General features: G+C 46.5%; 1 protein-coding gene across 1 annotated transcript in view; it reads left to right on the top strand.

Annotated features, from left to right (window-relative positions):
* Positions 1 to 21,304: 21,304 nt before the first annotated feature.
* The window catches only part of PTH1R (parathyroid hormone 1 receptor), a 94,312-nt gene continuing 88,009 nt past the window's right edge, over positions 21,305 to 27,607 (top strand). Inside the window, exon 1 of the mRNA XM_058020942.1 lies at positions 21,305 to 21,379. Within this exon, the coding sequence (XP_057876925.1) occupies positions 21,305 to 21,379 (75 nt within the window). The remainder of the gene's footprint in view (positions 21,380 to 27,607) is intronic.

The following is a 27,607-nucleotide window of genomic DNA, read 5'->3' as shown; positions in this document are numbered from 1 at the left end:
CAGAGGATCAGCTCCAGAACCATGTCCCATATTCAGGGCTCTCTGTCCCATATTTCACTGGCAGGGGTGGGAATTGTCCCAAAAATATTTTACAAAATGGTCCCAAAAATATCAAAATGTGGTGAACCTGGAAGTGCTGGTTTATGGCTGGACCCAGTTCTAGAGGTCTTTTCCTCAATAATTTCCTTAATAATTCCCTAATTCCACATTTTTTAATCTAATTTATGGGATAAAAGATACAGAAACCACTTCAAACCTTCGCAGGACTCGTGTGGGGATGGCGGCATTCCCAGAAAAGAGCTGAGAAATTGGGAATGTTCTGCTTGGAAAAATTCTTTCCTCAGTAATCCATTCCAAAATTATGGAATTTTGAAGTGTGAGGATGAGGAATTGGACAAAGGGCAGAACTTGAATCCCCACAGGAATTTGGGGTGTATTTCATCTTCCTCTGGGAATGGGCTGGATTGGGATCCTGTGGCTGCTCCCGTAGGAATTCCTGACTGGGATTTTCCTCTCCTGGATATCCCTTAAAAAACCATTTATAGTTCAATTAAAAAAATTGAAATTTCAGCTGCTTCCCACTCCCCCAAATCCTTTCCAACAAGATTTTTATTTTGAAAGCTGCAAGGAGAGTTAAACTTGAGCCGGGCAAGAGAGCTGAGCCCAGCTCAGCTGTGAAAAGCCAGGCCTAAAATTAAACTCAGGCAATAAATTCCTTTTTAAAGCTGGACTTTGAGCTGAGGTGAGGTAATTCCTGGAGAGGGGCTTTTATTTGGAACTCCATGGGTGGCTTAGAGGGTTTTGATCCATTTTTCTTCTGCTTTATGTTGGGATTCCCTGATTTTGGAAAAGAGCTTTTTCCTGAGGTTTCTGAATACTCAGCTGCGGGAACTGGAATTCTGTCCAAGGATTGAGGGCATGGATCACACCCAGAATCCCCTGGATGTGAGCCCCAGCACCTCCACAGCCTCCCTGCCCTTTCCTGACGGTACAAACACTCCCATTCCAACAAATATTTCCAGGGATTCGAGTACAGGGATCCTCAAGCACTTCCCAGAATGCCAGGATGAGGACACGGCTGCAGGATTGCAAATTCCCTTTAAGCCAGGCCCAGCCACACCTGGTGTTGGGAAAGCTGCAGCAGGAAAAGTTGCTGGTGTTGACCTGGAAAATCCTGATTTATCTCCTTATCCAGAGGGGATAGAGGTGGGACTTGTTGGACCTTCCTGTCCGAACGGAATGTTCCGCATCCCGTTATCCGCGAACTTTGCGCTCATCTCAGTCCCACCAAACTTTTCCGAGTGCTGGGAAACTGAAATTTCCTCATTGACTAAAAATCTTGGTAATCTCTGTTCCAGCAGAAGCACACCTGGGATTTTCCATGGGTTTTATTTTGTTTGAAATGGGAATATCCAGGTCTGAGCTGCTCCAGGGATGATATTCGCTGATATTTCCTCTGTTTCCCAGCCCTTGCTGAACTGTGAATTCCCATATTTGTAGCTCCTGGGTGGAAATCTTCACCCAAGAAGGTTTTCCTGGAGCTTTTCCTTTCCAAAATTCAATTTCAGTCCAATCCAGGATCATTGAAATGGAAATTCCCCCATTTCAGCTCCCTTCCATTCATTTTCCTCATTCCTGTAAAAGTTTGAATGCTTCCAAGTGCTTGGAGTGCTTCTTTATTCCAATTTTTTGCAAATCAAAAGGCAAATCCAACATTCCAGGATGTACTTAAATGTTTTCAATTCTTATTTATTCCCATTTTTTGCAAATCAAAATGCAAATCCAATGTTGCAGGCTGAATATAAATGTTTGGAATTCTTCTTTATTCCCATTTCCTACAAATCAAAAGTTCCCATTTCCTACAAATCAAAAGGCAAACCCAACGTTCCAGGATGTATTTAAGTGTTTTCAATTCTTTTTCCACATTTTTGCAAATCAAAAGGCAAACCCAATGTTCCAGGATGTACTTAAATGTTTTCGATTTTCTTTATTCCCATTTTTTGCAAATCAAAAGGCAAATCCAAGGCTGCAGGAGGAATGTTTGGAACTCTTCTTTATTCCCATTTTTTGCAAATCTAAAGGCAAACCCAATATTCAAGAATCTACTGATGCCTCCCCACTGCAGCTGATGGAAATTTAAGTTTTAACACTTTCAGTGACTTTCTCAGGGCACAACTTTCATCCAAGAGCTGCCAGGGATTGTGCAGGACCCTGAATTCCATGTGGATTTGCTCATCCCAGAAGGAAAACTCAGATATCACAGACAGCTGGAATTCCATCTTCAGCCTGAACACATCTGGAGACTTTTATTTTAAACACCAATTTTTAAGCTCAGTTTTATCTCTCATTATCAATTTCAGAGCTGTTTAAACCAAAACTTGATCCTTAATTCCCAATTTAATCTCCTCCGAGTGCTTTGGGTTGTCCCAGCACTTCTTGGAACTCCCCCATCCCAAGCCCCAAATTCAAAGCTGCTGTTCCCAGCCCTAGGGAATAATTACTGGAGTCAGTTTGGGTTCCCCAGAGAGCCAAATACTCAGGGAAAAACTGGAATTTGTCAAACTTCCAACATACTGAAGGAGGAGTTGGACTTTTATTGTCCTTGTGGGTCCCTTCCAAGCCTGGATGTTCTATGGGTCTATGATTCCACATATTTGGAATCTCACTTTTCCCAAAATTCTTCCCTTTTCCTGCTGCCCAACAGGTCCCAGAAGCCTTTCAGGGAAAGTTTGGAATCCATGGATGCACTGAGCTGCAGATAACTGCAGGAACTCCTTTCTCCCTTCTCCATCTCTCTCCATATTCTCTGAGTAATTCCTAAAAAAATCCCAAATTTACAGGAGTTAAAATTAATGTAATTAATCCCATCCTTGCTTCCCAAGCTCAGAGCAATTCCATGAAGTTCAAGCAGCAACAATTGTCAGTGCTTCCCTCAGATTCCAATTCAAACTTCCATGAAGACAAAGAAGAGCCACATCTGGCCACGAGAAGAATAAAAGCTGTTGATGAAACAAATCCTTGATTATCTTGGAAATCAAGGAAATCAAGGTCTAGGGATGAGGGTGAAATAAATCAATCAGCACATCCTGCCTGGAAAAAGCAAAAGCTGGGATACACAAGATCTGATCCTGAGCTGGATTCGCATTCCCTGGAAAAATGGAAAGGAGATGGAGCTTAAATATCCTTCAATGGGGCCTCCACTGCTGACATCCCTCAGCACTCCCTGGAAAAATGGGAAAGGAGATGGAGCTTAAATATCCTTCAAATGGAACAGAGACTGGATAGAGCTAAAGAATAAAGCAGGGATTTATTCAAAGGATCTCCTCCATGGATGCACCTTGGGCAGCACCAGAGCCCAGCCAGGGCTGCACCCAAGATGAACCAAAATGGCCCCAAAATGCACGAGCGCTCCCGGGGTCTCTCCCTGGGATCAGCTCTGCTCCATTTGCACCTTGCAGTTCATTGTCCCATCCCAGCTTTAGCCCAGGCAGTCCCACCCTGCTTGTTTTTCTCTCTCCAGCCCACGGTGTTTGTGCTCTGGGGCTGAGATTTGGGTCATTTGTCCTTGGTGCCCAGCTGGAGCAGGAATTGTTTTGTCTCCCTGCTCTGTGCACAGAGCTCACCATGCCCTGATGTGAAGCTCAGACCCACACACTAAAGCAGCACAGAATCTGAAAAATATTAAAAAAAATAATAAAATATATAAAAAAAGAACACTATCTGAAGAATATAAAAGCTAAAATATGAAAGCTAAAATCTGAGGCATCACCAATGCTGACATCCCTCAGCATTCCCTGGATCCCAACCCAGGCACTGTTTTTGTTTTCCTGCTTTAATTCCTGATCCCGGGATCATTCTGCTGACTCCGGTTTTGTGTGTGGCCAAGAACAGACCCAGCCTAGGGCCTTCGGAAAAAGCTTTAGAGCAGCTGGTTCTGCTTCCAAAAAAATGGGGCAATTAATCCCCAAGGAATAATTGGAATTCAGTTGTAGGCAAGACCAGTGGAGCACTTTAGCCTGGACTACTCAGGCCTGATCTGAGCTTCTCAGGCCTATTTTGGGCTTTTCAGGCCTAGTCTGGGCTTCTCAAGTTTGGTCTGGAATTTTCAGGCCTGTTTTGGGCTACTCAGGGTTGGTCTGGGCTACTCAGGCCTGGTCTGAACTTCTCAGGCCTAGTTTGGGCTACTCAGGCCTGTTTTGGGCTACTCAAGTTTGGTCTGGAATTTTTAGGTCAGGTCTGGGCTACTCAGGTCTGGTCTGGGCTTCTCAGGCCTATTTTGGGTTTCTCAGGGCTGGTCTGGGCTACTCAGGTCTGGTCTGGGCTTCTCAGGCCTCTTTTGGGCTTCTCAGGTCTAGTCTGGGCCTCTCAGGCCTGATCTGAGCTACTCAGGTCTAGTCTGGGCCTCTCAGGCCTGATCTGTGCTTCTCAGGCCTATTTTGGGCTTCTCAGACCCGTTTTGGGCTACCCAGGCTTGGTCTGAACTACTCAGGTCTGGTCTGGGCTACTCAGGCCTGTTTGGGGCTTCTTAGGTCTGCTCTGGGCTTCTCAGCCTGATCTGGGCCACTCAAGTCTGGCCTGAACTTCTCAGTTCTGGTCTGGGCTACTTGGGAATGGTCTGGCCATTCTGGCCATCTCCGGGGCTCTGGCCATCTCTGTGCCCAGCAGGATTTTTCCTCTCTCTCCCCGTGTCCCCCGACCATTCCCGGCTGTTTTGCTGAGCTCGCAGCTCACTCCGGGTCCGGCTGACCCCGGGCTGGCTCATCCCGAAGGAATTGTAAAATTCTCCCTCTCAGGTGTTCATTACCCACCCCAGGGGAGCTTTGGGTAAATCATCAATTTCCAGCTGGATTTTAACCTCAAGTTTGCTGAGGTTTGGGTCAGTGGGGGTTGATTCTTAAAGAAACCGTTCCACAGGCAGGGAAGGAGAAATCATGGAATTATGGAATGGTTTGGGATGGATGGGACCTCAAATCCCATCCCAGGGTGCTCCAAACCCCAATGTCCAACCTGGCCTTGGACACTTCCACAGATCCAGGGGCAGCCACAGCTGCTCTGGGAATTCCGTGCCAGTGACCAATCTGGAAATATTTTTTAGGGTAATCCCTCAAAAAGTGTTATTAATCAATTTCTGGAAATTAATACATAAAAATATTAATATAAAAATTATATATAAAAATACTCTAAAAATAATATATTAAATAATAATATAAAATAATAAGTAAAATAATAAATATATAACCTAACCAATATATCAATTATTAATATAAAATAATAAATATCTAAAATAATAATATATGTTATATAATAATATAATATACTAATAATATAATATATATTAATAATATAGTATAATAATATATACTATATAATATGTATAGTGATAAATATATAAACCAATTAATGTAAAAATTATTAATATGTAAAATAATGAACATTATTATTAATAATCTATAACAGAATTAATAAGAATAAATAGATTAATAGATAATTTTTTGTAACATTAAAATATAAATATAGAAAAGTAGCCCTTAGCAGAACCATGACTTGGAGGGAAGGAACCCACACAATTAATTCTGGAAAAAGAAATAAACAGTAGGAGCTTTTTATATAATAAAGGGATTTTATTTGCTCTATAAATGGGAATTAAGAGCAATCAGAATTTTGGCTGTGCCGGGATCATTGGAACAGCACAAAATCTCTGTTTATGTTTTGATAAAGCTGGAGAAACTCGGAAGGGATCAACAATAACTTCAGTTTTTGAGCCACCCTTGTTTTGGCAGCCAATTCCCAAACTTGCCCTTGGCGAAGGAAAACAGGACACCAGGAGCAGCGGGACGGCTTCTAATAGAGCCTGGATTAATTAAACTCAGCCTTTGCAGAGTGTGGGCTGAGTGACCAGAGAGCAGCTGAGCCCAGACATCCTCAGCCTCCAAACAGAGGCACAATCCTTGTGTTTCCATGGCCTGCTTTGCTCCTTGCCTTTGTTCTGCAGCTGATTTTATCAATTAGGCTGTAATTAATGTGACTAATTAATTAATGCAATTAATTCATGCGGTGCAGGAGGAGCTGCTGAGGTTTGCAGGAACTAAACCCTGCAAGTTTGGCTGACAACATGAGAAGTTTCCCTTCAGTGCTGGGGAAACGAGGAGCTGAACCTTTCCTTCTTCACCTTCCTGGATTTGGTACCTTCAGAACTGACAGGAAATTCCCCAAAGTTGTGCTGCCCCAATTCCAATTGTTTTTTAGGATGTTAATCACAAGGATAAAGATGGATAATCCCAAAGGTGATCAGAGGTTTTCTTGTGTCTCAAACACTGAGATTGGTTTTAGTCCAGCTGGAATTTTACATTAAAAAAAACCAAAACCCTCAAAAAATGAGGAATGTTGGTGACTCTGGCTGGGAAAACACATCCCAGCCTGGCCCATCCCAATGACCCCGCTGCATGTGGCATGCCTGAGATCCAATCTTGTCCTGGGCTCATCCAAAGGAATGAGGGGAGAAGGTCCAGGGAGGGAATTCTGCCCCTGTGCCCCCATGCTCAGGTGAGGCCCCACCTGCAGAGCTGCCCCAGCCCTGGATCCAGCACGGGAAGGAGCTGGAGCTGCTGCAGAGAGCCCAGAGGAGGCTCCAGGATGGTCCCAGGGATGGAGCAGCTCTGCTGGGAGAGCTGGGAATGTTCCCCTGGAGAGGAGAAGCTTTGGGGTGAGCTCAGTGTGACCTTCTGAAGGATCTGCAGAAAATGTGGAGAGAGAAAATTTCCAAGGGCTGGAGGGACAGGACACAGGGAATGGCTTCCGCTGCCAGAGGGCAGGGATGGATGGGAGATTGGGAATTGGGAATTCCTGGTGGGAGGGTGGGGAGAGGCTGGGATGGAATTCCCAGAGAAGCTGTGGCTGCCCCTGCATCCCTGGGAGTGTTCAAGGCCAGGGATCCCAGAGTGCCCAAGGTGTTCCCACTTGGAGCACCCTGGGATAGTGGGAGGTGTCCCTGCCATGGAATGGGGAAGGGATGATCCACAGTGAGGTCACCCCATAGCTTCTCTTCTCCAAGCTGAGCATTCCCAACTCTCCCAGCCTTTCAACATCCCTAAATATCACATATAAATAAACTCTCCCCTCCCAGATTTGCAGCTTGTGCCAAGGAAATCTGGGATTTCATTTGAGATCCAGGACCTGTGAGCTTCCTACCCACCTGAGGTGTTTTGGGCCTTTATATTGCTGAGACCTCAGCGTTTCCCAAATTTCCCCAGGCTGACAAATCCTGGGAATTCTCCTGCTGGTGCTGCTGTTCCCACAGCACTCTGGCATTCCAGGACTCTGGGATCTGTTTTCAAATGACCTTCCCAGTGAAGATTCCTGGAAATCCAGCTCCAGACAGGTTTGTCTGGGACCTCTGCCACCCTTGAACTCATCGAACCAAGGTGGTGGAGGAGCAGGTTCTTCTTATCACCTTCCCATGTTTGTCCTGCTTAAGTCCTGGAATTCCATTGGAATTGCAGGGGAGGCAGGAATGGGGTGAGAAGGGCCAAGGGTTGCTGCCATAAAGTCATGTGGGAATTCTGCTCCTGCATTCCAGACAAAGAACAAAACAAATCTAAGGAAAATCACGCTGGAAGGTCTAAACCAGCCCTGTGTTAAGATATCCCAGGAATATTCCACCTTTTTCCCCTCCAGGCTCTGCTTTCCTCTCTTTTCAGCAATCATGGATGAGGTTTTTGTGTTTTTCTGGGAATTTTCCACTAGGAAAGTCACCAAACAATTCATCCCCACTGCCTCTAAGTCAGTAAAAATTCCTTACGTTGATAAAATTAAAGTCTCCGTTTACAAAAGTCAAAAAATTCCAAAGGGAAATCTTTTCCCTGGGAAGATACTTGGGACAAAGTGGTGAAATCACCATTCCTGTAATTTTTTAAAAACCAGTGGATACGGCACTTTGGGTTATGGTGTAGTGGGAATTTGGTTGAAGGTTGGAATTGATGCTCCTGGAGGCCTTCTCCAGCCTTCATGATTCCACGATTGGCCCTAAACCTAGAAAAATCCTACAGGAGAGGGAAAATTATCCAAATATTTCCTTCCAGTTAAGGAGTGTTGACTTTGCAATAATTATCTCAGGAATAATTTGATTTAGGGAATAACTCGGGAAGAAGTGGCACAGACCCAGCCCTGCAGCTCCAGGAAAAGAATGGAAGCTCTTCCTTCCTGATTCCCGGATATCCACAGGGACGAGAGTGGGATGAAGAGAGAAAATTCCTTTTTCCAGGTTTTTCTGTTTGGTCTTGGGTTAAACATTTCCACACGATCCAAATGTTTGCACTTGGGTCCAACACGAGGCTGAAGCTCCTCTCCCAGCTGGATCATGGGCATGGATATTTTATTGGCATTTCTCCACAGCCTATAGAAGTGGGAATTTCCTGCTCATTCCTGAATTCCCACAGACATTTCCCCCACACTGGCTGGGTCAAGGAATTCGTGGAGTTAAAACCAACCCCAAATCAATGGAATTTGTTTTATTCTGGATGAGTTTTCCTGCTGGTCCAGTAGGATTGTGGTGGCCCAAACATGGATTGGAATTCAGAATTAATAGGGAATATTCAACATATATTTCTTAATTTGATATCATTTATTTATTTAAATATGTATTTATTAATTTATGTATTTTATTTACTTAAATATGTATTTCTATATTTAATATCTCTTTATTATATGTATTTCCCATCTATATTTATTTAATATCCATTTCTTCTTTTAAAATATATTTATTTAAATAATTTATATTTATTTAATTTGGATATAGTTATATTAATTACGAGGAATCTCATCCTGGGATATCTATTAGGAAATAAATAATTCAACTGGGTTTAAATTGGAAATTTGGCTTTCCGTTAAATGTCCATCATGGAATTATTTAAAAAAAGGGCTCGTGCTGGGGCTGGAAATCCCTTCAAGGCAAATTTCCATGTTCCTTTTCCTTTTCCCATTGTCCAAATCCTTACTTGCAGTCACGGGAGAGGGATCACTCCAAGCTGGGTATTCCCACCTGGGGATGGATGTGAAACCAAACCTCTGGAGCTCCACCTGCTCCTTGATTTGGGAAAAAGGAATCCAGGTCACGGATTTCCCCTGGACACTCCCCTTCCATCAGGAGAAAAATCATGGGCAGCTTCATTTGAAGTCACCAGGCAAGGATTTATGGGATTTGGGATCAATTCCCAGCTCCATAATTCCAGTTTTTATGATCCCGTGCCATCACTCCTTTCTTGGGGGACTCTGTTCACCATCTGGGAACGAGACATTTTTCCTTGACTCATCCATGAAATTCTTGGAGTAGGAGCCGTAAATCTTCCCGTAAATGCAGCACTGAGTCAAACACATTGTCCTGGCTGAGGAGTGCTGGGATTCCTGCTCAGCTTTCCTGGGATTTTCTCTATCCTTTGGGAATTCTCCTTCTCCTTCTCCTTCTCCTTCTCCTTCTCCTTCTCCTTCTCCTTCTCCTTCTCCTTCTCCTTCTCCTTCTCCTTCTCCTTCTCCTTCGCCTTCTCCTTCTCCGCCTTTTCCTTCTCATCCTCACCCTCTCTCCTTCCTCTTCTCCTTTTCTTCTTTCTCTTTTCTTTTTCTTCTCCCTTTCCCTTTCCCTTTCCCTTTCCCTTTCCCTTTCCCTTTCCCTCTCCCTTTCCCTTTCCCTCTTTATCCCTTGCATCTCTATCCCATAATTTTGGTGACTGATTTTCCATCACAAGCCTCTCATTTAGGAGTTGTTTATTTTCCCTCCTGGAATTTTCCCTCCACTCTCACAATCGATTTTGACGGAATTTACACCAAATATTTACGGGACTTTCATCCTTCTGGGAAATTTATTTAAAATTGAGCAACGGGGTCAAAAGTTCCTGGGGCAGGGACTGTGAGGCCTGGAAAGACCAGGGATAAACCACATGGAGAAAAAGAATTCAATTTCCTATTAAAAATAACTGGGATGAATTTGATGGTGTTGATGAGGGAGCTGGGAATGTTCATCCTGGAGAAAAGGAGCTCCAGGGGGACCTCCTGGGACAGGAGGGGGCAGCCAGAGGGAATTGGGATCTGCTGCCAGGGAACAGGGACAGGAGGAGAGGGAACGTCCTGAGGTTGTTCCAGGGAAGGGTTAAATTGGATATTTGGGATCATTTTCCATGGAAAGCGTGGTGAGGCATTGAAACCACCCAGGAGGGTTTGGAGTCCCCACCCCTGGAGGTGTCCCAGGAATTCCTGGATGTGGCACTCGGGGCTCTGGTGGGATCAGGCACAGCTTGGACTCGATGGTCCCAGAGATCTTTCCCAGTTTCAGTGATTTTAGAATTCTCTGGATGCAAGAGCTGCTTTTCCCAGCTCTGTTCCTCCTCCACACCCTCCAGCCCTGCCAAAACTCTCCAGGTGAATTGAGGAACTCCAGGAGAGGATTTTCCTGGGATTTAACCCCAAACCTCTCAGGATTTTTTTGGGAAGCAATTCACTCCCAGTTCCAGCACATGTGAGGGAGGTTCAGGTTGGACACCAGCAGGAATTTCTCCATGGAAAGGGGGCTCAGGCCTTGGCAGGGGCTGCCCAGGGAGGTTTGGAGTGCCCATCCCTGCCGGTGTCCCAGGAATTCCTGGATGTGGCACTCAGGGCACAGCTTGGACTCGGTGATCCCAGAGATCTTCCCCAGCCTCAGGGATCCGGAATTCCACAATTCCAGCCCCACCTGCATCTCTCCTAATCCTCAACATGGAGCTTGATCCATCCATTTTAATCCATGGATTTATTCTTTTCCCAGTCCTACACATGGAGAGGGATCCCAAAGTCATCCAAAGTTGTGCCTGCAAGGATGTTTTGGGTGCCAAGATCCAAATTTTTCCCTAGATAAGACCTTGTTTCTGACTACCTGGATGCTGAAATAAAAATTCCTGAGTTGGGAATTTTATTATCATCCCAAATTTCCTTTGTCACCCATTCCTGCTAAAGCAGCACCATTTAAAATTAAGGATTTTACTGGACAAGCTGGAAAACGTTCCTGCAGTGAAAATTCCCGAAATCCTGGCAAAAAGCAAATGTTCCAAAGGCTGGGGTGGGTTTTTTTCTTCCTTTCTTCATTTTTTAAAATTCCCATTCTGCTCTTTTATCCTTTTGCTTGGCTGAGTTGTTGGAACGTGCAGGAGCCAACTTCCAACTTTTCCTTAGGCAGCAAAAAATTTTATGGAGTGAAACCATCCCAGATCCCAGAGTATTTTCTGGATGGCCTTTCCACAGTTCATGGAAGTGTGGAAGCACTGAGATCCCTCTAAATTCCATCTGGAATTTAAGGAAAATCCCAATTCCCAGCTGCCAGGTGTGAAAAAAATGGGAATATAAAAATATATTAAAAGGAAATATCAGAACAATTTAAATTTTTTAAAAATATTTCTATTCATTTAAAAAGAAGGAAAAATTCATTATTTTCTATTAAAGCCTATTTTCATACAAAAAAAAATAGGAATTGCAACTTCTTTTTCATACAAATCCTTAAAAGAGTGGGAAATGTAAAAATAGGAATATAAGCACAACAGGGAATGCTGAATAACTTAATTCCATTTTAATAGAATATAATAAAATAAATAAAATAAAATACATATAAAAATAGTAAAATAAATATATAATATATAATATATAATATATAATATATAATATTTAAATATATGTTTTATTAGATATAATAAAATAATAAATCTTTTCTCCCCCAACTCTTGACTTGGAAAATTTGGAAAGTGATGGATACTTGGAACCTCTTGAGGCTCCTAAATTTCCACAAATCCATTATAGGAGTTGGTTTGGAGCTTTCCTAAAAAATCTGTGGAGTTTCTTTACTAAAAATAGGTTTTTAAGCAATAAATGGGAGAATTCTGTTCAAATAAAACAGTTTGGAGGAGCTGGAGGTTGGATGGAGAGGACATTTGAACTGGACTCATGGATTTTGTCCCTGATAAAATGAATCGTGGGAGAATTTAATGTTGCAATTCCCAGAGCCAAGTTCGGACTGATGCCACCAAACCACTGGGAGAGAAAACAGAGGGATGAGCGTTGATATTTTAATATTTCCAGGATATTCCACCTCTGGGAGCCCTGAATTCCCAGGAAAGCAACCAGTGGGTCCCAGAGGGACTGTGGATGCTCCATGGGCTTGGAAAACCAGGAGCATTCCCTGCTCACAATTCTGGAATTTCAGAGACGAGTGAGCTTGGCCAGGGAGGAGTTTTCTACCTGCAAAATCCCTTTTTTCCTGATTTTTTTTGGTTTTTTTTTTTTTTTGTTTTACCCAGAACTGCTGATCCATCTCAGATGGAAATTTGGAAATTCCACCTTCTGGAATGTCCCGGTGATCCTGGAATCACCAGCAGCACTGGTGATGGATAACGAGGGAACAACAGACTGGTAACTCCTGGGAGTAGAATTCCTCATAACCGTGAGAACCCTGGGAACATCCGATGGTTTTCCATGGAACTCCCCAGCCTCCAACCCCTCCAAACTCAGCGACCTCCCAGTGCACAGACGTTTCACCAGGTTTTAAAAGCCTGGAATGTTTTTTTTCCTTATCTTATCCCAGTTAGAATCCACACAAACAAAATCCTGCGCAAGGAGTTCCTCAGCTCCAGCACCCGCCAGGGAGGAGCCACCTCCTCCTTTGCTTTGGATTCCTGGAATTTTCAGTGCTGTGTTCCAACCCTTTATTAGGAAAAGTCCCAAATTCCCATTTCCCTGCGGCATTTTCCATGAAAATAATTTTCCAGGAGCTTTCCCCAAACCAGGACGGAACCCAACAACCCAAAACCACCCAGGGCCGTTCATTCCTTCTCCAGGGCTGATTTTTCCAGGATGGAGAGGTCGATCTGCCAGGATGAAGGCTGTGGATCCTCCTGGAATGTTTGGGAATGAGATAAAGGTGCCATTCCACGCCCCAGCCCCACAAAGGGACCTCATTGCCCCCAGTAGCCCCGGCAGGGTTGGGGCCATGTTGCTTTTTGATGTAAGGCGAGGTGACTTGGTTTTGAGGAAATGGCACAGCGACTTTAACTCTCCAGGGTCACTCGGGCCAAGAACACACACAGACACCAGTTTGGTGGGCGGTTTAAGACTTTTATTGTCTCGTTTCGTCAGGTTTTATACTGGGAAAGTTTTTTCTCTACGTCAGGGGGTCTTACTTTACTGTAATTGCTTAGTAAGGAGTCGAAAGTTACTAATGTTAGGGGGGACTGCATTCTTGGGTGATTTTTTATCACTAGGAGTTAGGGGGAGAGGGATTTTACTGCTTTCTGTGACATGGCAAGATTTTCTGAGTGCCTGACCCTATCTACTACAGGGCCACCACATTTAAACGCTTATCGGAGCTCCGGCGGACTGTGAACTCCTGGGAAAACTGCCCTGGAAGCAGCTCAGGATGGGCCTCACGTGCTCCCCACAGGCTCAGCCCAACGGATAAGCGCGGCTCTTTGAGGGCCAGGCAGTAAATCCTGGTTTATGATTCCAAGGAACAGGTTCTGAGCTCAAACGGTAAAAAATGAATCCCGCCCCTCGTCGTCCCCTTATCGGAGTCAGTGGTTGGGGTGGGGGTGATTCCAGCTGCTTCCGTCCTGCTTTTTCCTCATGGATTGGAGCATTCCCAGCTGCTGGGAGCTCATCCTTGTGTCTGGGATTAAAAAAATTGGGATTCATCATCCAAAAAATTGGGATTTGTCATGGAAAAATTGGGATTTGTCATCAAAAAACGGGGATCGCTCATCAAAAAATTGGGATTCCTCATCAAAACCTTAGGATTCATCATCAAAAACTTGGGATTCATCATCAAAAAATTGGGATGCCTCATCAAAAAATTGGGATGCCTCATCAAAAAATTGGGACTGCTCATCAAAAAATTGGGATTGATGGTCAAAAAATTGGGATCGATCATCAGAAAATTGGGAATCGTCATCAAAAAATTGGGATTGCTTTTGTGGGATTGCTTGTCGAAAAATTGGGATTTCTCATCAGAGAATTGGGATTGCTCATCAGAAAATTTGGATTACTCATCATCAGAAAATTGGGATTCATCATCCGAAAATTGGGATTGTTCAGCAAAAATTGGGATTGTTCAGCAAAAATTGGGATTGCCTGTGACAAAATGGGGATTTCTCACAAAGGAGCAACTGGACACAGCCAAAGTGTGCAAGGTCCTGGCAGCTCCCAAGGCTGCGTTTGGTGGTGCTGGAATGGGAAAAACCAGCCCATCCCAGAAAATCCCATTCCCAGATTCCCAGAGAAGCCTGGGGTCAGATTCCCAGCTCTCTCCAGGCTCCTCCAGCTGTTTGAGCTCCAGATTGTTTTGGTTCCTGACAGTTCCTGAGGGATTTTCCCGCTCACCCTTGGATTTTTTCTGTGGATTCTGGCCAGAGTTTGGGAAAGGGGAAAAGGATAATTTGAGGACAGGGACATTGAGGCAGGGGAGGGGGAAAGGGAAAATAATTTTTAAAAGAGAGAATAAAAGACTTTTTCAATCTGGAGAAAAATGTGGAGGGTCCAGATGCTCTTTTTCTTATTAGGGTGTGGAGAAATCCCTGGAATGGAGAAACTGGGATGAGCAACAACGGGGAAAGGAAAAACCTCACAGCTCACAGTGCTGCAAATTCCCAAGAAACTGGATAAATTATTCCAATGAATGGATAAATTCCAGCTGTTTTGGAAGATGGAGCTGGAAAATCAAAGAAGGAAGGAAGCAGGAAGGAAGGAATGATCCACTGGAAGTGCCCAAGGCCAGGTTGGACAGGGCTGGGAGCAGCCTGGGATAGTGGGAGGTGTCTCTGCCCATGGAATGGGATCATCCTTAAGGTCCATTCCCACCCAAACCATTCCATGATTCTGGAAGATGATCCATGACCTCAAACCTCCCTCAACCCCATGTTCCTCATGTCCTTCTTCTTCCAGTCCAGACAACAAAAATGCTGGAAAGAAAACACAGCTCTGGGAAGGGTTTTAGGAGTTTGGGTTCTCACTGCAGCTCTGGAAGTTCTCCCAGGCTGCATGAGAAACACACGGGAATTTCCCTCATCCTGTCCCACTTTTGCAGGGAATTCCTGTTCCTGGAGTGCGGAATGCTGCTGGAGAAAGCCAGAGTGAGGACCAGCGAGGAAATTACAGCTGAACCAAAAAGGGGAAATTTTTTCTTGTATTTCAGGCGATTTCCCAATGGTTGGAGCAGTGAGCCAAGGGAAGGGAGAGCAGGGAAGGAATTTTTCAACCTTGGATCTCTTCTCCACCAAGATGAGGAAGTTCTGTTTGCCATGGAATTCTGGAAAGTTTGGAATGGAAGGGAACTTAAGGATTATCGCAATCCACCCCTGCCAGGAGCATCTCCCACTATCCCAGGCTGCTCCAAGCCCCATCCAACCTGGCCTTGGGCACTTCCAGGGATCCAGGGGCAGCCACAGCTTCTCTGGGAATTCCATCCCAGTCCTTCTGCAGCCTCCCAGCTGAAGTTTGTCTCTAAATAATAAATTATTTGGGAATTCCTTCCCAAAATCCCATCCATCCCTGCCCTTTGTCACTTTAGTGACCAGGAGAGGGAGGACAGAAGTTATTTTTATCCAGAATAGAAATTCCAACTCCCACAGGAGGGAAATGTTCCCCCAGCTGGAAATCAGTTTAAAAATCCAGGGAAATGAGAATTTTATCCTTAAACTGCATAAAAATTCCCTCCAATCTGGAGCTGATCCCTAAAAGTGACCATTCCTGGCCCAAACTGCAGCAGTTTAAATGGATCATCCCCCTTTTTTTTTTTCCTCAGGATGCTGATTTCCAACAGTGAAAGCATCCAAACATTTGGAAAGGTTCATTGGAAGCTGTTGCAGAAACATTCCAAGCCCTGCCATTCCCAAGGGGCTCCATAAAACAACAACGTTACAAACGCTCCTTTTATCCCACATTCCTTCCCGCTTCCTTAAATCCCTGCTCGTGGATACAATCAGAAAGGGAAGCAAAACAAAAGCGTCTGAATTCCCTCTGAAAGGGATGCAAGGCTGGGACAGGGAATGGAGCTCTCCAGAGGGAAGAATTCCAAGGAAAAACCTCCCACATTTGGCTGCATCATCCCAAACAGAACCAGGATGCGCTGAAGGATTCCCCTTGCCCTCCAAAGAAAATCCCTCTTGGAAGCAGCTTTGGGATGATGGGAGACGCCAGAATCCTTGGGGCATCCCAAATTCCAGCACCGGGGGCTGGGGCTGCTCCTGGAATAAATCTGAGTTTCCAAGGAAAAGTTTTCTGAATGGAGGGCCGGAATTTCTGCTCCTCGTGACCCTTTGATGTGGGGAAAGGCCGGAGAGGCTCTTTGGGGTCATGTGGATGGGGAGACGCTCACATGGCCCCTCTGGAGCTGGGATGGGATTCCCTGGGATTGCAGGGAAGCTCTCAGCCCTTCCCCAGACTTGGGCGCATTCCCACTCTTCCCAAACACAAGGAACGGGACGAGCAGGGTGGATCCATCCTCGGGATCTGAGCTCATCCCCAGCAGTGATGGAAATCCACAGGAATGGTGCAGATCTGGGAATCAAACCCTAATTCCCCAGGATCCAGGAGAACAGAGGGGATTGTTCACCCCACCTTGCTCTGAGTGTTTGGGAAAAGGATTCCCTGAAAAATCAATTTGGCAGGACTGGATTTGAAGCTCATCCCGCCCAGGCCCTGCAATTCCCATTTTTTCCAGCAGGAAATGGGGGAATTAATCATTCCCTGGCTGTTGGATTGAGCAGGGGGCACTTTGGATCTAAGGAGCCTGAGGAGTGAGTTTGGATTTTTGTGGATAAAAGGGATCCAGAATTTCTCAGTCTTGGAGTCAGGGGGAGATATCCCAGGAGAGCTTTTGGTACCAGGGTTAAACTGGGAAAAATTCCCTTTTTTTGCCAGGGTTAAACTGGGAAAATTCCCTTCTGGTGGAAAGGTTAAACTGGGAAAAATTCCCTTTTTTGCCAGGGTTAAACAGAGGAAAATTCCCTTCTTGTACAAGGATTAAACTGGGAAAATTCCGAGTTTTATGACAGGGTTAAACTGGGAAAACTCCCAGTTTTATACCAGAGTTAAGCTGGGAAAATTTCCCAGGTTTTTTGCCAGGATTAAACTGAGAAAATTTCCCTTGTTGTGGAAGGGTTAAACTGGGAAAATTCCCAGTTTCATGCTAGGATTAAACTGGGAAAATTTTCCATTTTCACCAGGGTTAAACTGGGAAAAATTCCCCTCTTGTGCAAGGGTTAAGCTGGGGGAAAATTCCCTCCTTATGCCAGGGTTAAACAGGAAGAATTCCCAGTTTAATATTCCCTCCAGTTATGCCAGGGTTAAACTGGGGAAAATTCCCTTCTTGTGGAAGGGTTAAACTGGGGAAAATTCCCTTCTTGTGGAAGGGTTAAACTGGGAAAATTTCCCTTCTTGTGGAAGGGTTTAACTGGGAATCATTTCCATCAGTTCAGGGTTATCTCCATTTAATCCCTTGAATATGGGGTAGTAATAAAATAAATGTAAATATGGAAAAAATAAAGGAAGTTTAAATAAATAAATTCAAAAGAAATAACTTGTAAAGAAATAAATGAAAAATAAAAAATAAATGGTAAGTAAGCAAATAAATAAGCAAACAAATAAATAAATAAATAATAAAATGTATCTAAATAATAAAATATCTCTAAACTAGAAAATATGTAGAAAACCAAACAGGATCAGAGGCATCCCTGGATTCACCCTGGACACGAGGGCCTGGACATGGACAGAACCTGGATATGGCCATTCCCAAACCATCCCAGATCCCACTTTATTCCCATCCCCTCCTGGCACTGGAATTTCTGGACAAGGCCCCTATAAAATCCTCATTTTTATTATCTGTAAACCTAGAAATGAGATTTTCCCTCCTTCCCCCTCTCTCCAAGGAAACACCCACCATGGATCCCCTGCAATGCTGCAGGGGAATTTTCCCCTCCTTTTCCCAAGGCCTGTGGATCCCTGTGTCCCTACACCCACAGAGATCCCGGGAATCCCTGGCAAGGATTTCCCCAGTCCCAGGCCTCCCTCGGTGGGAAAAGCAGCCAGATCCCACAAAAACCCCGGCAGAGGTGGGAATAGCTGCGCAGAGATTCCCAAATTCCCCTCAAACCTCCCTACTCTCCCTAATGAATAACATTGGGATGGCTGCTGGAAAAGCAGGTTTGGGATCCAGCTGGAATGGGAATGGGGTGGGATGCGATGGGATGGGATGGGATGGGATGGGATGGGATGGGATGGGATGGGATGGGATGGGATGGGATGGGATGGGATGGGATGGGATGGGATGGGATGGGATGGGATGGGATGGGATGGGGTGGGATGGGGTGGGGTGGGATGGGATGGGGTGGGATGGGATGGGATGGGATGGGATGGGATGGGATGGGATGGGATGGGATGGGATGGGATGGGATGGGATGGGATGGGATGGGATGGGATGGGATGGGATGGGATGGGGTGGGATGGGATGGGATGGGATGGGATGCAATGGGATGGGATGCAATGGGATGGGATCCATGGGTTGCAATGGGATGGGGTGGGATGCGATGGGATGGGATGGGATGGGATGGGATGGGATGGGATGGGATGGGATGGGATCCATGGGATGGGATCTATGGGATGCAATGGGATGCAGTGGGATGGGATCCATGGGATGGGATGGGATGGGGTGAGATGGGACAGGATCTGTGGGATGGGATCTATAGGATGCAAAGGGACGCAGTGGGATGGGATCCATGGGTTGGACTGCAATGGGATGGGGTGCAATGGGCCAGGATCTATGGGATGGGATGGGATGGGATGGGATGGGATGGGATGGGATGGGATGGGATGGGATGGGATGGGATGGGATGGGATGGGATCTATGGGATGGGATCTATGGGATGCAATGGGATGCAGTGGGATGGGATCCATGGGATGGGATCCATGGGATGGGATCTATGGGATGGGATCTATGGGATGCAATGGGATGCAGTGGGATGGGATCCATGGGATGTGATCTATGGGATGGGATCCATGGGATGCAATGGGATAGGGTGTGATGGGATGGGATCTATGGAATGCAATGGGATGCAGTGGGATGGGATTCATGGGATGGACTGCAGTGGGATGGGGTGCAATGGGACAGGATCTATGGGATGCAATGGGATGCCATGGGATGAATTCAGAACCCCCCCTTCATTCCCACCCCTCCGCCCTGGATCCTCTGCAATCCCCATGGGGAACTGGGGGCTGCACCCCCGTGTGATCCCCCAGCCCGGGAGATCCTTCGGGATTGCAGGCCGGGGGAAGGCGGGGAAGGAGGCGGAGGAAGAGGAGGAGGCAGAGATCGCACCAAGAGCGGCCCTTTTTTTATCCCTTCCCCTCGCTCCCTCTCACAGGAAGCCCAACTCTACCTTCGCTTGGAAAGAGCCTTTCATAAACCCAGCTCAAGGCTCCCATTCACGGCCATGGAGCTGGGAAAAAAAAAAAAACGGGAATTAAAAAAAAAACCCAACCCGAGCAGCAAGCGGAGAGTTTGGGGTTTCTTTCTTTTTTTTTTTTTTTTTTTTTTTTTCTTTCGCTCTCTGTCGCTTTTCTTTTTTTTTTCTTTTTTTTTTTTTTTTTTCGGCTCTCCAAAAAATAACCCAGAAATGCTCGCAGCGAAAATTTTGATGTTTTTACCGTCTGCTCCCGGAGAGAGGAGAGATTGGAATTTTTTCGCTCCTCAGCTCAATATCCGCGAGAAAAGCGGGAAATAAAGGGGAGTAAAAGGGTCAAAAAAACTACAAAAAAAGATCCCTCAGAGTTTGATTTTTAAAGTTGAGTGAGTCAGCCCCGAGCCCGGCGCCTCTCTGTGTTTGCCCGCGTGGTGCATCCCTGGCAGGGTCTGTAACCCTTTCCCAGCCTCGCTTCTCCTCCCAGCAGGGAAAAACGAGCAGGGAACGCCGGATCCCGCCGCAATTCCCAAATAATCCCCCCCGTCCACACTTCGCTCTGTGGGTTGGAATTTTTTTAATTTTTTTTTTTTTTTTTCGCAGCGGAGTTTTATGAATGAAAGCTCCCGGCTGAGCTGGGAGTGATATCCCAGCCCTGGAAGTTGGGAATGCTGGAGAAATCCAGGTTGGGAGCAGCGGGATGGGATCGGGGGAGGCTCGGCTTGGGCCAATCCCGGGAACTCCAAACCCTTTTCCCGGTTTTCAGGGATCCGGGGATCTCCCGGAGAACTCTGCGCCCATGTGGGCGGAAAAAAAATAAATTCATTCCCAAAATGAAAATAACCCCAAATCCCGAGGATTTCAGGGAATTTCGGAGTGAAGGCAAAGCGCTTTATGCTCCGGGGGGATAAATTAAAAAACAACTCCAAAAGCCCTAAAATAAAGGACGGGAGAGGGGTGGAAGGAGGGGACGGGAATTTCAGCCCCACGTTTGCAATCGGCTTTTCCAAACTGCAGCTCCTTGGAGGCAGAGAGGGAGAGAGAAGCCCAAAATTCCCGATTTTCCCCCTAAAACCGGAGAATTCCGAGTCTGGCAGAACCAGCTTTGTGGGACAGCCAAGCAGAACCCCCCCAGTGCCGCCGCTGCTGAGGGAAAACATTCCCAACTTTTGGGGCTTTTGGGGAAATTTGGGAGGCAGAGAGGAGGAGAGGCAAAAAAAAAAGCGCAAAAAAACCCCAAAAATTAAAGAGACGGAGAGAGCGTGAGCAGGGGAGAGAGTTTGGGGTTTTTTGTCCCCTCGGCGAGCGAAAAGATAAAATTACTGCGGCTAAAAATAAAGCGGTGGTTAAAGGTTCCCCCTCCCTCTGGCATCTCCCACCCCTTCCAGCCCTCTCCCTGCTCCCTCCCTCCTTCCCTCCCTCCTTCCCTCCCCTCTCCCGCTGCCCTCTCCGTGTTTGCGTTTGACAAAGAAATGATTTGAACTTCCCGGAGCCGCAGCGAGCCGGGATCCCGGGCCCATATGGATGTGATTTCGCAGCCCCGTCCCAGATGATCCGGCGGCACCGGGAGCCGCCGAGCGCCTCCGCCGCCTCTCCCTTCCCCGTCCGCCCATGGGCTCCGCCGCGGGATTTCGGGAGCTGCCCGCCGCTCCAGCCATGAGAAAACGAGGAAAAAACCCGGCGTCTCCCGTCATGTGCCTCTCGGGCTGAAAAGCTGGGGAGCCGGAGGAGCGGAATCCCTTCGGCGGATCCGGGAGGACGGAGAGAAAGCCGCGCCGCTGGAATTCCGAGCTCGCCTCCTCCTCCCGCTTCCCTGCGCGGGGCTGGATGCTGGAAGCAGCCCCTTGGATATGGGATCATATCTGGTGTATCCCAGCCTGGGTTTGATCCTCTGCTGCTCCGTGCTCAGCTCCGTCTACGCGCTGGTGAGTCCCGCTTTTTGGTTTTTTTTTTAATTATTTGTTTTTCCTATATTTTTTTCTTTTCCCCTTGTTTTTTTTTTTTCCCCGGAGGATCCGCGCGGATCCCGCCGCCAGGAGGGATAAACGAGGGGATGAAGGATTGAAAAGCAGTTTGGGGTTGTTGGGATCCGCTGGCGCTGCAGTGAAAATGTCTGTGCTTCCCGGGACTTGGGATGGCTTGGGAAGCTCCGGGCAGGACGTGCGAGCTTTGACAGGGATCTGGGACAGCGGCTGGGGCAGAAATTCTGAATCTGCCTGTGGAGAAAGGACGACTTTGCTTCCTTTTTCATATTTTTCAATTTTTTCCCTTTTTAATTTTTTATTCTGCTTTTATTGTTTTAATTTCTCTTTCATTTTTTTCTCATTTTCTTCTCTTTTTTCCCCTATTCATTTTCCTTTCATTTTTTCCTTTTCATTTCTTCCTTTTCCTTTCCCTTCACTTTTTCTCTTCCCTTTCCCTTCCTCTTTCCCTTCCCTTTTCCCCTCTCCTCCACCTTTTGCTTCCCTTCCTCTTTTCCTTCTTCCTTTCCCTTCTTCCCTTTCCCTTCCCCTTCTCCTTCTTCCTCCTCCCTTTCCCTTCCCTTCCTCTCCACCCCCTCCAAGCCCATTTCATTCCCAATTCTCCTTTCCCTGCAAATCCCAATGAAACCGAGCCTCTCCTTTGGAATTAAATTCAGGGAAAAACAGGAAACCTGTCGGAACCCTTTGCTCCTTGGCCCTTTCCACCCCTTTCTGCACACACCAGGCTGGAAAGCCGGGATAAATCCATGCAAACTGGGAAATGGAGTGAGATTTGCAGCTCCAAAAGCTCCAGGAAGCAGGGAGGGGACATTTCCTCGGGAATCAGCCCCTGGGTGTGGAGCCAGTGCTGGAATTCCCTGTGACAGGAGCTCTCCTGGCTTTCCCCATCCCTGGGATTCTCCCTCCTGCTCCCATTTCCCAGCGTTTTCCAGGAAGGAGCCAGGACACCCATGGGAAGTGGGATCTGCTCCCCAGGAGGGATGGAAATGGGATTTGGGATTGGGATTTGGGATCAGGATCATTCTGGCTCCAATCAGGTCCTTCCTGACCCTTCAGGATCCACCAGCCCAGGCCTTATCCCTGGATTTGGCAGTTTGGAATCTTGTGCAGAGCTGGGGGGGTTCCCAGCTTTTCCAGAGGGAGATTTCTCCTCTCTAAATGAGAAGGAGCAGCCCCTTGGAAAACCATCCCTGTCTGAGCCCATCCCTGCTCACTGTGTGCTGAAACCTCCCAAAATCCAAAGAAAATTGGGGAAATCAGGAGAACCTCTTGGAGATTTGATGGGATTCCGGGGATGGATGAGGCTTTTCCCAAAATCCAGGGCTGGATCAGCATCTCCTGGTCCTGCAGCACCTGCTGCCCCCTGCTCCAGAATTCCTGCAATTCTCGCTGCTTTGGGACTGGGAAAATCAGGATTGGGAACCAGGCAGGCTGGAGCTGGGGAAATGTCAGGATGCAAAAAAAACCCGAGCAAGGCTGCATCTCCCATTCCCATTATTCTCATTCCCATTATTCCCATTCCTGTTCCCATTCCCATTACTCTTGTTCCTGTTGCCATTCCTATTCCCATTCCCATTATTCCCATTCCCATTATTCCTGTTCCAATTCCTGTTCCCATTCCCATTATTCCCATTATTCCCATTATTCCCATTATTCCCATTCCCATTCCTGTTCTCAGTCCCGTTATTCCCATTATTCCCATTATTCCCATTATTCCCACTATTCCCATTCCCATTATTCCCATTCCCATTATTCCCATTCCCATTCCTGTTCTCATTCCCGTTCCCATTCCCATTATTCCCATTATTCCCATTATTCCCATTATTCCCATTATTCCCATTCCTGTTCTCATTCCCATTCCCATTCCCATTATTCCCATTATTCCCATTATTCCCATTATTCTCATTCCTGTTCTCATTCCCATTATTCCCATTATTCCCATTATTCCCATTATTCCCATTATTCCCATTCCTGTTCCCATTCCCATTATTCCCATTCCCATTATTCCCATTCCCATCCCCGGCTCATTCCCCTCTCCCTGTGTCAGCTGCCTGGAATTCACAGTGGGATTTCTTTGGGATCCCCCATCCCAAGAGATCCTTTCCATCCCAAGGGATGAGCTGGGAGGTGCCCCCTGTCCCCAGCACCAGCTCAGGGCCAACTGGACCTGGCAAAAATTGGGAATGAGCTTTTCCCAAACCCCAGAGTGCTGAGGAATCCATGCGATTTCCTGGAAAAGCACAGGAGGTTCCCTAGAACCCCTCCTGGTCCTGGATTTGCCGATCCCATGGGTCCTTCCCAACTCGGAGCTTTGCTGCTTTCAGGTCCTGCTGCTCCAAACCCTGCTGGGTTTAGTTAGGCCAGGCTCAAATTCCCGTTTTAGACCCTTCCCTTGCTTTTTCAACTGCTCTTGACAGCAGAAGGAATTCCCAGAGTGTTCCCAAATCCATCCTGACAGTCCGGGGGCTGCAGAGATCCCGAGCGTCCCCCCTCAGGCAGGACAATGCCACCCCTTGTCACCCCTGTCCAAGAATCCCCTCAAGACCGGTTTTCACTGGAGTTGTTGCTTCTTTTCCCAGCTAAATGGATTTTTAAAGGGACTTTGGGAAGAGGGAGTGGGATCCAGAGTGGTCAGTGAGGAGAGATTTTATGGATTTATTCTAAATTTTGTTATTATTATTATTATTATTATTTATTATGAAATGTGTTATTAATATTTATTATAAATGTTGTTGTTATTATTGGTTATAAAATGCATTGTTGTTGTTGTTATTTATGGAAGGGTCATAAATACATTTGACATTTGGCTCTGAGGGAGCTGCTGCCGTAAATTTTCCCTTTCCTGGGAGCAACAAGGAAAAATCCAAGGATGGATGGGGACGCAGGGGTTTAATTCAGGCTCTGGGCCGAGCTTAAATCGCTCCCGAGCTTTTCCCCCGGGCGCAGCAGAGCCAGGCTCAGCTTGGATCGGGAATTCCCGCAGCCAGAGGCGGCTCCGGGGCACAATTCCCGGGGACCGAGCCTTGGGAATGCGGGCCGGGACTGCGGGACCTCGGCAGCTCCGGGATGTGCCGGGGTGGGGCAGAGCCCGGAGTGTCCCAAAGCCGGCGCTGCCATCCCCGGAATTCCCCTGGGAGCCGGCGAGGATCGTGCCCAAGGCGCTTTTTGAGGGAATTGTGCTGGAGCAGCGTTGGGAAATCATCTCTGGGATATCCCAGGATTGGGATCTGGATATGGATCCCAGGGATATCCCAGGATTGGGAATAGGATCCGTGGGATATCCCAGGATTAGGATCTGGATCTCTCAGATATCCCAGGATTGGGAGCTGGATCTGGATCTCTGGGATATCCCAGGATTGAGAGCTGGATATGGATCCCAGGGATATCCCAGGACTGGGAGTTGAATCCAAATCCTGGGATATCCCAGGTTTGGGAGCTGGATCTGATCCTTGGGATATCCCAGGATTGGGATCTGGATCCCTGGAATATCCCAAGATACCCCAAGATCTGGATCTCTGGGATATCCCAGGACTGGGATCTGGATCCAAATCCTGAGATATCCTAGGACTGGGAGCTGGGTCTGGTCCCGGGGATATCCCAGGATTAGGAGCTGGATCTTGATCCCTGGAATATCCCAGGATGGGGAGCTGGATCTGATCTCTGGGATATCCCAGGATTGGGATCTGGATTTCATCCCTGGAATATCCCAGGATTGGTATCTGGGATATCTCTGGGATATCCCAGGATTGGGAGCTGGATCCCTCTGCAGCAGCCTTGGCTGTCCCTGCATTCCAAGCAGGGAGGGAAATCCAGCAGCAGGAAAAATCTCAGGGAAGGAGAGAAAAGTCTGGAAATCAGGGCCTTGTTCCCTGAGGCTCAGATCCCTGTGGGGCCAGACTTGGGCAAGGCTCAGTGACAATCCAGAGAAATATTCCCAACATTTCCCTGGAACAGCCCAATAACACCTGCCTGGCAGCGGGTGGAATTCCACCTGGATGGAGAGCCTGGAATCCAGCAGGTTGGGGGTGGGAATCTGGGACAATTCTGCTCTTTAGTCCCAGGATTAAGGAGTTAGGACCGGCCTAAGGCAGAGAGCTCTGCAAGGACGGGTTTGTGGCCAAAGGAGCTTTGGAAGTCGGGTCTGACACCAGCAGAGTTTGGGAGAAGGGAAAATGGGGGAATGATTTTTATCTGGGAGGTGCTGGCAGAGGGAAAATCCCCCCATGTCCTAAAATGTTGGATTTTAGGATCTGAAAGATCTTTCCAACCTAATCCTGGAATTCACGGAGCCAAAATCTCCAACATTTTGCTCTTCCAACCCTTTTTATTTTCCCTTTGTTTTCTCCTTTTGCTCAGCCTGGGAGATCCCAGCCCTTATGTCACTGGAGGAGGTAATCTGATCAATCAATCCACAAATTAATTATTAATAATTATAAAACAGCAGCTTCCTGCAGGGTTTGGGACCAGAACATCCCAATTTTGGGGAAGCAGCTGCCAGGCTGCAGTGGGCTGAGCTCAGGGAAGCAGATCCATGCGGGAGAAGTGTGGGAAAAGGGACCATTCCCACTTTTCCTTGGTTGCAATCCCAGCCCTGGCTTGTGCAGGGTGTTTGGGTGACGCCAAACTTCCCTCTGCTTTTGGGATGATCCCAAAAATTCCAATCCTGATCTTTGGGGTTTGGGAATCTTTTCTGGCACACCTGGAGAGAATTCGCCATTCCACATCCATCCCAAGATCACTGCAGGAGATATTCTGATCAATCAATCCACAAATTAATTATTAATAACTATAAAACAGCAGCTTCCTGCAGGGCTTGGGACCAGAACATCCCAGTTTGGGGAAGCAGCTGCCAGGCTGCAGTGGGCTGAGCTCAGGGAAGAAAATCTATGTGGGAAAAGGGACCATTCCCACTTTTCCTTGGCTGCCCCGGCCTGCTCAGGGTGTTTGGGTGATGCTGAACTTCCCTCTGCTTTTGGGACGATCCCAAAAATTCCAGTCCTGATCGTTGGGGGATTGGGAATCTTTCCTGGCACAGCTGGAGAGAATTCCCCATTCCACACCCACCCTGATCCCTGGAAGTGCCTGGGAAAGGCTGGATGGGGCTGGGAGCAGCCTGGGATGGGGGAAGACGTCAGGGTTGGAATGGGATCATCCTTGGGATCCTTTCCAAGGAAAAGCGCTCTGGAATTCTGTGCTGTTGAGGAAGGCTTGGATTAAGGAGGTGCTGGATGGGGTTTTCCTCTTGGGCTCACTCCTTGTTGCTCGGATCAATCCCACAGATCTCCAGAAATCGGGAAAAAGGGAAAAGGGAATGGTTTGAAGTTGGGTGGAAGGAAGGAATGATAATGCTCATCATCAGAATTAAACCCATAACAAAAATTTTAAAAATTAAAATAAAATTAAAATAACCATTAAAATAATAATAAAAATTTTAAAAAATTAGAATTAATAAAAATAATGAAATATAACTATAGAACTAGAACTAGAACTAGAACATTAGGGTTAAATAAATAGCAAGAATAAAAATAAAAATAAGAAAAATAAGAAAAACAAAATAAAAATAAAAATTATATAAATAAAAATTATATAAACTCTATAAATAATAAAATAATTAATTAAATAATAAAAATTAAAATTATAAATATTTCTGTATAAAAATCCCACAAATCCCAATCAAGACAGGCCCCAAACAATGAGAAATGCCCTTTCCCAAGCACGTTCCCGGGAAGGAGCCCATCCCTGCTCCCAGATTTCCAAGGGATTCTCCCACTATTACTCAGGATCAGCCAAAATCCCTGGCTCTGAACCTCTGATGTCCCCGGATCTGAACCTCTGATATCCCCGGATCTGAAACTCTGATATCCCTGGGTTTGAACCTCTGATATCCCTGGATCTGAACCTCTGATATCCCCGGGTCTGAACCTCTGATATCCCTCTGTCTGAACCTCTGATATCCCTGGGTCTGAACCTCTGATGTCCCCGGGTCTGAATCTCTGATATCCCTGGATCTGAACCTCTGATATCTCCGAATCTGAACCTCTGATATCCCTGGCTCTGAACCTCTGATATCCCCGGATCTGAACCTCTGATATCCCTGGGTCTGAACCTCTGATATCCCTGGGTCTGAACCTCTGATATCCCCGGATCTGAACCTCTGATATCCCCGGGTCT

This window comes from Melospiza georgiana, chromosome 1 (genome assembly GCF_028018845.1).
Source record: "Melospiza georgiana isolate bMelGeo1 chromosome 1, bMelGeo1.pri, whole genome shotgun sequence".
Lineage (NCBI taxonomy): Eukaryota > Metazoa > Chordata > Aves > Passeriformes > Passerellidae > Melospiza > Melospiza georgiana.
This window is presented reverse-complemented; position numbering and strand designations above follow the sequence as displayed.